The 11,824-nt window shown below is 35.6% G+C and overlaps 1 protein-coding gene and 1 long non-coding RNA gene across 2 annotated transcripts; both read left to right on the forward strand.

The window, feature by feature from the left end:
• The first annotated feature begins 2,891 nt into the window (after positions 1-2,891).
• Positions 2,892-4,031, forward strand: LOC110866513. Its single transcript, XM_022115661.1, has one exon. The coding sequence runs from the start codon at positions 2,892-2,894 to the stop codon at positions 4,029-4,031; it is 1,140 nt and encodes a 379-aa protein (XP_021971353.1).
• Positions 4,032-4,875: 844 nt separating this feature from the next.
• LOC110866228 lies at positions 4,876-7,222 on the forward strand. The gene is made up of 3 exons (XR_002551242.2): positions 4,876-5,465; positions 6,303-6,363; positions 7,076-7,222. It is a non-coding gene; the product is annotated as an uncharacterized LOC110866228 (long non-coding RNA).
• Positions 7,223-11,824: the final 4,602 nt, after the last annotated feature.

Raw genomic sequence — 11,824 nt, forward strand, 5'->3', positions numbered from 1 at the left:
TGTCGGATATGATGTGATTCTAATATTAGTTAATTCTTATAATTTTCAAAACCTAAATAATTAAAATGTAATAATAATAATAATAATAACAATAATAAAACTAACAACAACATTAATCATAACATCCTAACGTGTGTATATATATTTTTTGAAATTATTGACATCATTATTACCTATCACATGACATATAGATTTAAAGGTTTGTTATATTGCTATTGCTATTCCTTTGAGTAACCGAAAAAAAAAAGGAAAAGATATTTGTATATACAAAACAAAACTGGCTGGTCAAACTTTACAAATCTCCTATCAATTATCACGCGGCTTTCCATTTTATGTTGATCATCAAATCAATTATTTTTTATATATACAAACAATTTACCAAAGATAGGATATAATTCACAATCCTTCTCTTTGTTTACCTTAGAATTTAACAATCCAAAATCGTTTCCTGCCATACCTTACCACACCACTCATCACAGCCGACTACCACCTTCTCACCACCCATTACAAACTCTCTGCCCTGCCTTTTTCCGTTACAAACCACCAACGCAACCACCGCAATTGACTCTGCTGATTCGAAGCATAATCGCCGCCACCGTTCCGACTTTGTTCCCTTTTGGCGGAGCACATACCATCTCGCCATGAACCACCATCACACCGCACCACTCGCCGTCGCATCTCTTTTCACGGTTTAACTAGGATTGTCTCATCGGTGACTCCACACCGCGTACCGCCATTACTCCATAGTGTTCCGTCGTGCACAGTCTCTGTAACACCACCTAGTTTCTTGTGCGAATCAACCACCACAGTTCGTCGCCGGTTATAATCATCACAATCGCTACCTTTTACGGCCGCCAATACTATCACCGCTTTCTCTCGACCCGTTTGTCCAATCTATCGTCGAGGTAACAGTCCACTCTCTGTTAATTACTTAGGTTCGGTATACATGTACGTATAATTCGTTGATTGTGAGCTCTTAGTTCTGATTCATACCGGCGACTAAAGGATCACTTAATCTAAAATTATTTTGCGAAAAATGATAATACCATATGTTTCAACACGAAATCAAGTTCTGTTTGTTTGTTTTTGTTTTTTTTTGGTTATTGTATAAGGATGGCTTGTGTAGGAGTTTCATGTCCATATGAGTGCTATGTATCTGTGCGTGTGTATATATACAAAGAATATGTATGCATGGTGTAATAATATGTGAGAATGTGTGTGTTGTTATTAGATATAAGGTTTATTTGTGTATGCATGTGTTATTGTTACTATTATTATTATTATTATTATTATTATTATTATTATTATTATTATTATTATTATTATTATTATTATTATTATTATTATTATTATTATTATTAATTTTGTTGATGCATGAATGTGTGTAAATGCATGCTTGTGATATAGGTATGAGTATGCACTATGTGTCTGCATGTGTGTAGGTATGAGATGTGGTAGATAATGTATTATTTAAATGTAACTTATATATGTATGGATGTGTTAATATTTAAGAACTTCAGTAGTATTTATAGTATAAAAGTTGATTTTTGTTAATTCGTTAAAAGTTGGAATTCTACTAATATTATATGATAATGGCAAGTTTTACTAAGCAAAGACATTCTATAATTGGGTATACTATAAATAGTTTTTTTTGGATAAAAGGCTTAATAATGAAGTCCTTAGTCGTCGGGAGAAAATTTAAAGAATAAACGTATAAATTAAATAAATTATGACTAATATCGTAATGCGATTTAGGTTTGCATAAGTTTTGAGGAGGACTTTATTTGTGGGTTTTTGCTTTGCTTGCTAAACTAAGGTACGGATTCTTTGGTCTTCTCATAAGAGTATTTTTTTAATCATATCCGTTACTTTGCAGTACGGATTTTGTCTGTTTCCGTTAGTTGTTTCATTTCACATTTATTATTTGGTAAGTTTATAGTGGCATGCAATAGACTTTAGCAATTGTAATCATTGTTGCATGTTCTTGTTAGCATTACGTTCAGTTGCCTGCGAATGGCTTTAGTTTTTTTTGTAATCTGTCACCCGAGCATGTTTGGTTTGGTTCGGTTCGGTTTGGTTTGGTTTGGTTTGGTTTGGTTTGGTTTGGTTTGGTTTGGTTTGTGGAGATGGAACAATGGGTGTACACCGTACTCACCGTCTCATAGGTGCATGGACTAGCTAGCTGTGTACCTGTTTGGTTGTTTAGGCTCGCGGGTGTTTCCGTCTCACGTGACTTGGTTTGTTACTATTTGTAGTCACGTATTCTGATATCTGTGTCTGATCTGATATGTTTATAATATTGTCTGGTATGCTTTGTATGTCTGATTATGTTCTGCCTCAGATTATGTTCAGTTTTTGTTCAAGAGTAAGTTTTGGTTTTGTGTTCAAAAATTTCTTATTTCTTTCTTTATGTCCTTTTTTTACTTGTACTATTTGATTTTTCCGTTACTGGGCAACCTTTGGCTCAGCCGTAGTTTTCTTTGTTGTGTTTTCTTACTTGTTGACAGGTAATCCGGGAAATGTTTGGAACTAGTGATGATGAGAGTAAAATGCGGTTCAAGAATAAAGACTTTTATTTATTTCAACATTTTGAATTAATTAATACTTAGGATTCTTGGTTTGTTTTAAGACTTTGTTTATCTTTCGAATTCAACTTTTTCTTCGTTAAATGGATTGTGTTTGGTTTTTGATATCTATGATAGTGACACGTCAGCCCTATCCGGGTTGGGGTGTTACAGTTATGGTATCAGAGCCCAGGCTCCTTCCTGTAGAAAACTTTAACATTAATAATTAAACATGTGAGTTAATGGGTAGACGTCGGGTTAGGATATCTCTCTTTCTTCTTCACGTAAATTGAAATTTTCTCCTCTCACACACATATCTCCTTTCAGATGCCTCCTAGAAGAAATGTGAACAACCATCGTAATGAGAATAACGACATCCCTATTGAGACCCTCATTGCTAACGCTGTCAATACGGCTATCGCGGGTTTGGTTCCTAACTTGTTGCAACAGCTTCAGCAAAATAACAACGGGCCACCAGGAGGTAATAACAACAACGGGCCACCAGGAGGTAATAACAACAACGGCCCTCAAGGCAGAAATGCTAACCCTCCTGTTGCCATTCATGATTGGCTTGATCGCTTCCAGAAGTTAAAGCCAAAATCGTTTAGTACCGCTGCTACTCCCGTCGAGGCGGAAAACTGGATTGCTCATATCGAGAAAAATTTTGAAGTGTTGGGTGTGAATGACGAATTCAAAGTCAGGCTTGCTAGTTACAAACTGGAGGACGATGCTCATAGGTGGTGGAAGACTTTGAAGAATGCTCGTGGAGGAGATAATTATGCAGCCACACTTCCTTGGAATGAGTTTCGCACATTGTTCTATCAGCAGTATTTCACTGATGCTGACCGCAGTGAATATCTAAGAGAGTATTCCTCTATCATGCAGGGGGACGATGAGCCTATTATGGAGTTTAAAACTCGTTTCTGTCGTTTGGTCAATTTTCTGGGTCCGACTGCAGGTACGGTAGAGCAGCAAACCAACACTTTCAAGTGGGCTATATGTGACCGTGATAGGAAGTTTATTCTGAATCTTCGTTTCGCTGATATTAATGAGATTGTTGATGCGGTCAAAAACTTAGATAATGATAAGAAGCATCGCCAGAGGACGTTGGATGATAATCGTAAGCGACCAAGGGAAGATAACCAGAGTAATTCTTCTTTTCAAGGTGACAATGATCAATCTCGAGACCGTAGGCACCGTTCTGACAGGAATTACGACAATCAGATGCATCAAGACAAACAAAACCTGCCACAATATCGTGACCCTCCTTGTGCCACTTGTAAACCTCATAGCGGGGTTTGTCGCCGAGCGGAACGTCTCTGTTTCAATTGTGGAGATGCAGGTCACCTGGTTAAAGAGTGCCCTAAGTTTAACCCTAGAGCTAATAGTAGGGGAAATGCCAGGCTTGCTACTAATGATGCAGCTAGTACCCCAGGTATAATTTTCGGTCAATTGCATATTAATTAACGTGATATGCATGCTCTAATTGACACTCTTGCATCAATATGTGATATCACTTCTACTTGCTAAGTACCTGATGACTAGGCCCACTACTTTAGGGTACCCATTAATTATATCTACCTCCTTAAGAGGCGACGTTATCTCTGATGTTTATAAAGATTATCCAGATTGAACACAGTCAATTATCCGTTCCATAACATCCAATTGGACTTTTTTATCTGTTCTCACTATCTGAACAGTTTGCTTGCTCTGATGTTTGATATGTTGATTTTGTCTGATCTCGTAAAAGTCCTCACTAGTTTAAGTTCATGTCCACCTGTCATTTTGTCACTCAGAATTTGCTCTTGTGCGTGGTGTTTTGCTATACAACTATGATACCTGAATTTCGTAGCATATGCATATGTTTAAATTTTGCTCTTTATCCATACTTAGCAATTTCGAGGACGAAATTTTTTTTAGGAGGGTAGAATTGTAACATACGAAACTTTACAACCCTAATATAATAAATACGACATGTGTTACGTCGTGTCATAATGTCGGATATGATGTGATTCTAATATTAGTTAATTCCTATAATTTTCAAAACCTAAATAGTTAAAATGTAATAATAATAATAATAATAACAATAATAAAACTAACAACAACATTAATCATAACATCCTAACGTGTGTATATATATTTTTTGAAATTATTGACATCATTATTACCTATCACATGACATATAGATTTAAAGGTTTGTTATATTGCTATTGCTATTCCTTTGAGTAACCGACAAAAAAAAAGGAAAAGATATTTGTATATACAAAACAAAACTGGCTGGTCAAACTTTACAAATCTCCTATCAATTATCACGCGGCTTTCCATTTTATGTTGATCATCAAATCAATTATTTTTTTTATATACAAACAATTTACCAAAGATAGGATATAATTCACAATCCTTCTCTTTGTTTACCTTAGAATTTAACAATCCAAAATCGTTTCCTGCCATACCTTACCACACCACTCATCACAGCCGACTACCACCTTCTCACCACCCATTACAAACTCTCCGCCCTGCCTTTTTCCGTTACAAACCACCAACGCAACCACCGCAATTGACTCTGCTGATTCGAAGCATAATCGCCGCCACCGTTCCGACTTTGTTCCCTTTTGGCGGAGCACATACCATCTCGCCATGAACCACCATCACACCGCACCACTCGCCGTCGCATCTCTTTTCACGGTTTAACTAGGATTGTCTCATCGGTGACTCCACACCGCGTACCGCCATTACTCCATAGTGTTTCGTCGTGCACAGTCTCTGTAACACCACCTAGTTTCTTGTGCGAATCAACCACCACAGTTCGTCGCCGGTTATAATCATCACAATCGCTACCTTTTACGGCCGCCAATACTATCACCGCTTTCTCTCGACCCGTTTGTCCAATCTATCGTCGAGGTAACAGTCCACTCTCTGTTAATTACTTAGGTTCGGTATACATGTACGTATAATTCGTTAATTGTGAGCTCTTAGTTCTGATTCATACCGGCGACTAAAGGATCACTTAATCTAAAATTATTTTGCGAAAAATGATAATACCATATGTTTCAACACGAAATCAAGTTCTGTTTGTTTGTTTTTGTTTTTGTTTTTTTTTTTGGTTATTGTATAAGGATGGCTTGTGTAGGAGTTTCATGTCCATATGAGTGCTATGTATCTGTGCGTGTGTATATATATAAAGAATATGTATGCATGGTGTAATAATATGTGAGAATGTGTGTGTTGTTATTAGATATAAGGTTTATTTGTGTATGCATGTGTTATTGTTACTATTATTATTATTATTATTATTATTATTATTATTATTATTATTATTATTATTATTATTATTATTATTATTAATTTTGTTGATGCATGAATGTGTGTAAATGCATGCTTGTGATATAGGTATGAGTATGCACTATGTGTCTGCATGTGTGTAGGTATGAGATGTGGTAGGTAATGTATTATTTAAATGTAACTTATATATGTATGGATGTGTTAATATTTAAGAACTTCAGTAGTATTTATAGTATAAAAGTTGATTTTTGTTAATTCGTTAAAAGTTGGAATTCTACTAATATTATATGATAATGGCAAGTTTTACTAAGCAAAGACATTCTATAATTGGGTATACTATAAATAGTTTTTTTTGGATAAAAGGCTTAATAATGAAGTCCTTAGTCGTCGGGAGAAAATTTAAAGAATAAACGTATAAATTAAATAAATTATGACTAATATCGTAATGCGATTTAGGTTTGCATAAGTTTTGAGGAGGACTTTATTTGTGGGTTTTTGCTTTGCTTGCTAAACTAAGGTACGGATTCTTTGGTCTTCTCATAAGAGTATTTTTTTAATCATATCCGTTACTTTGCAGTACGGATTTTGTCTGTTTCCGTTAGTTGTTTCATTTCACATTTATTATTTGATAAGTTTATAGTGGCATGCAATAGACTTTAGCAATTGTAATCATTGTTGCATGTTCTTGTTAGCATTACGTTCAGTTGCCTGCGAATGGCTTTAGTTTTTTTTTGTACTCTGTCACCCGAGCATGTTTGGTTTGGTTCGGTTCGGTTTGGTTTGGTTTGGTTTGGTTTGGTTTGGTTTGGTTTGGTTTGGTTTGGTTTGGTTTGGTTTGGTTTGTGGAGATGGAACAATGGGTGTACACCGTACTCACCGTCTCATAGGTGCATGGACTAGCTAGCTGTGTACCTGTTTGGTTGTTTAGGCTCGCGGGTGTTTCCGTCTCACGTGACTTGGTTTGTTACTATTTGTAGTCACGTATTCTGATATCTGTGTCTGATCTGATATGTTTATAATATTGTCTGGTATGCTTTGTATGTCTGATTATGTTCTGCCTCAGATTATGTTCAGTTTTTGTTCAAGCGTAAGTTTTGGTTTTGTGTTCAAAAATTTCTTATTTCTTTCTTTATGTCCTTTTTTTACTTGTACTATTTGATTCTTCCGTTACTGGGCAACCTTTGGCTCAGCCGTAGTTTTCTTTGTTGTGTTTTCTTACTTGTTGACAGGTAATCCGGGAAATGTTGGGAACTAGTGATGATGAGAGTAAAATGCGGTTCAAGAATAAAGACTTTTATTTATTTCAACATTTTGAATTAATTAATACTTAGGATTCTTGGTTTGTTTTAAGACTTTGTTTATCTTTCGAATTCAACTTTTTCTTCGTTAAATGGATTGTGTTTGGTTTTTTATATCTATGATAGTGACACGTCAGCCCTATCCGGGTTGGGGTGTTACAGATATCGTCCAATTACTTCAATTAACACACACTAAATCACTAATTAGTATAGCAAGGTGCTGCTACACAGGGTAATTACTCGATCGCTATTACGATTCATTTTCCGGGATCAATATATCCAAAGAATGTCTAAGTGCCGCCCACATTGGGTTATGCTTTGTCGTTTGTCGATAATTCGATAAATGAGTTGAAGCATTATACTTTGTCGTTTGTCGTTAATTCGATAAATGAGTTGAAGTATTATACTTTGTCGTTTGTCGTTAATTCGATAAATGAGTTGAAGTATTGCACTTTGTCATTCATTGTGAGAATTTGATCTCGTGAATTGTCGTAACTGCTGTATTAGTTACAACCCCGTTGTGTGAATTATTATTAGGTTAATCAAAGCAATCAGTAGACTAGATTCTGCCCAAATTGAATCAGCAAGGCTTAACTAAACTCTGCCCGTAGAAATCTGCAATGTGAGTTCATTTCTCTTTTCTCACCGTTTGTGAGTCCAATCTCTTTTCTCAAGATTTTGTCACCTTTATGTGATATAATCATATTTACAAATATTTTCCAAAAGCATAAAGGGTTACCAGTTATACTTACAGGGATTAAATTTTTTTATATTCTATAAGTAATTGCTATTTGATCCTTGTTATTATTAGCCAGAAAAGATAGCTAATAAAAATATGACCACAATCACAGTAAGAATTATACTCCAGTATCCATAACATATAGTTGTTTAACAGTAAATCGTTAATAGATTTATAAAGTATTTATTATAATAATTAATCACATATAAAGGTATCCTACCATACAAAGATTAGATTGTCAATCACATGAATAGATCGAGTATTAATATAATTGACATATTATACTTGATAAGTAATAATAGTCTGATGTGAATCGATATATGTCATTCTATGGATTGAAAGGCTTTTTGCCATAAGTAATATATTTGACAAAGTAAATATCATCTGACAACGAAGTCCAGAGTCACTAGTTGAAAGAACGATCAACAGTGACATGACCAGGAGCACTAGTTGAAAGAATGATCAACAGTGCCAGGAATAGAACCACTAGTTGAAAGAACGATCAACAGTGATATGACCAGAGTTACTAGTTGAAAGAATGATCAACAGTAACATGACCAGATGCACTAGTTGAAAGAATGATCAACAGTGTAATGAATATAATCACTAGTTGAAAGAACGATCAACAGTGATATGACCACCGTCACAGGAATCGCCTAGTGACAGATAATTTGAATAAGCATACATTATAATTACTGGATAAGATTCACTATTGTACGAAAGTATGCCAATAAATGATATGATTACTATTACATCGGAACTATCCTATGTGATAAATACCGATTAAACTGGGGAGATATAAAAATATTAATGCTGTAAAGTATAACAATATATTTTCCTAAAATGGAATGAATTCACCGGTAATTATTACTGACAAAATGTTTTTCAAAACACTTTTCAGGTAATTACATTAGAGTGGAATGAAAGCTGGATACGGCACTGAAAGGCATCAAGATGTGGCTTATTTTAATCAAATTAAGATGTAACACCCCAACCCGGAAGGGCTGACGTGTCACAATAACGGTAACATAAACAAAAGTCATAATTCCATATATTTATTTGATAAGGACACAACCACACGACTATTAAGATTAATATACAAGCGGAGACATTTATCTTAATTAACTAACATCTTCAGATTTATTCCTAAGCTTTATTCTTCTCTCTTTTCCCCTCCCAAAGTAACCTGTGGACCTATATATACAAAAATTTTACGGAATGAGCCGAATGCTCAGTACGGAATTTTAGGCTCAAATAACAAATAAATGCTTCATATGAAATCTTATCCGGATGGAACTTTAGGCGAAAATGATACGATGCAAGAACAAAATTTCATAATCATATCTTACGGATGTACCCATGAGCAAACTTAAAACGTGACAATACACAGGTAGCTACTCCTGCATAGTTATCACATGAGATGGCGAATTGGCATACCCGTTATCCACCTCCTTATACTTAAATCCTAGGATCGATCCATACGCCTCCTAATAGCCTTATGTACCACACTTGTACTTAAGAGACGCCGTGAACTGATCTCTCCGTCACGGATGGAGCACATGATGTTGATGCCACAACAACGTGCTCGTGGGACACTCCACGAGAAGCGATACTCAGGGTATCAGAGTACAAATGATCTTATTCACATAACTTGTAAAACTTATTTTCATAACAAAACGGAACATATATTGGAACATGCGATAATGAGTATAACAACATAATACTATCGCATGACATGAAAGCTAAATCAAATGATAGGAATCGAACGGACTGTCAAATGAATCGATAATCAAAGACGTGAGGAGTTTTTAATCGATATAGTAATTTAGTGGTTTTATAACAATTTGAATATGAAGCAATAAAGAGTGGGGTAAGGATCCGTACCTTAATAACTCCAAAGTGAAGCTACCTTGTGCTAATATTTTAGATTTATATGGGCAGAGTTTAGACTATTGATTAATCTTTTAACCTAATTTCACAATAATGTACACAAAACAGGGTTAGTGATCAATACAGCAGTTACGATAATTTACGAGATCAAATTCTCCCAATGAATGACCAAGTGCAATACTTCAACTCATTTATCGTATTAACGACAAACGACAAAGTATAATACTTCAACTCATTTATCGAATTATCGACAAACGACAAAGTATAATGCTTCAACTCATTTATCGAATTATCGACAAACGACAAAGCATAACCCAATGTGGGTGGCACTTAGACATTCTTTGGACATATTGATCCCGGAAATGAATCGTAATAGCGATCGAGTAATTACCCTGATTGCGGCAGCACTTCGTGATTCGTGTGTGTTTAATTGGATTGTAACTACTCTAATTCAACGTATGTTCAGAGAATTTCCGTCGCTTTGACACCAGAAATCAAGTGCCAAAGTCGGCTATTTATAGCCAGAAATTTGACGTGCCTACCTACCTGCTTGACGTGCCTACCTACCTGCTTGACATGCCTACCTACCTGCTTGATTGACGTGCCTACCTACCTGCTTGATTGACGTGCCTACCTACCTGCTTGACATGCCTACCTACCTGCTTGATTGACGTGCCTACCTACCTGATTGACATGCCTACCTACTTGCTTGATTGACATACCTACCTACTTGTTTGATTGACATGCTTGGGTGTCTTAATTAGGGTTTTCTAGTGGTTAATTTATAAATTACTATTATTCTTTTTATTTCTAGAATAATGATTTTAAATTTATGGGCATTACAACTATTACCCCCTTAAAAGAAATTTCGGCCTCGAAATTTTTTCAAATAAGAATATAACCTATTGCATAAGTAACAGAAACAAAACTTTTATAGCAGAGTTACTAACTTATATAACCAGAATCTCCTAATCATACATGTGTATCTGAAATTCGTAACTAAAGTCATAACTATACTTGTCAATTACCTTATATATGTGCCCTAAGGGTCCTTCTATAACGTATTTTAATAAAATGTCTTACCGTACGAAAAGTGAATAGAGACTTACAGATATTTAGAGTGGTTATTTGTACTGATATTTTCTACATAAGCATGCTTAGTCATAGCTAAAATATTTTCACATAAGGTAACGCATAAATGACCGTAAACAGAAACAGTTGAACATATAAAGAGTAAGATTTACTGTTACTTGACTAAAATTCTATTGCGAGAATAGATTAGGGTATAGAGAACGAATTGATTCTTCTGATTCCCATGTTGCTTCGCGTTCAGAGTGATTTTTCCAAAGGATTTTAACAAACGGAATTACTTTCCTACGCAAAACCCTTTCTTGTCGATCTAAGATGGCTTCTGGTTCTTCTTCGTAGGACAAATCTTCGTGAATTGTAAGTAACGGATAACTAATGACATGGAGTGGATGATAATTATATCCTCTTAGAGAGGATACATGAAAAACGTTATGAATGTGAGAGAGTTGAGGCGGCAAAGCTAGTCGATATGACACTTCTCCAATTCTTTCAAGGATTTCAAACGGACCGATGAAACGGGGACTAAGCTTCCCTTTAATTCCAAATCTACGAACGCCACGCCAAGGTGATACCTTTAAGAATACGTGGACACCAATTTTAAATTCGAGGGGTCGTCTATCTTGATCTGCATAGCTCTTTTGTCTACTCTGAGCTTCTTTCAGTTTTTCTCGGGCTATAGTGACTTTTTCATTTGTAATCTGAACTAATTCTGGCCCTTCAATAATCTTTTCTCCGACTTCATCCCAGCATATGGGTGCGCGACATTTCCTACCGTACAAAAGTTCAAAAGGTGCCATGCCAATACTTGCTTGCCAACTATTGTTGTAAGCGAACTCAACAAGACATAGATATTCATCCCAGTTTCCAGACCATTCAAGTGCGCATGCTCGGAGCATGTCCTCCAAGGTCTGAATCGTGCGCTCTGACTGCCCATCTATTTGTGGATGGAAAGCCGTACTAAC

The sequence above is a fragment of the Helianthus annuus genome, chromosome 7 (assembly GCF_002127325.2).
Source record: "Helianthus annuus cultivar XRQ/B chromosome 7, HanXRQr2.0-SUNRISE, whole genome shotgun sequence".
Classification (NCBI taxonomy): Eukaryota; Viridiplantae; Streptophyta; class Magnoliopsida; order Asterales; family Asteraceae; genus Helianthus; species Helianthus annuus.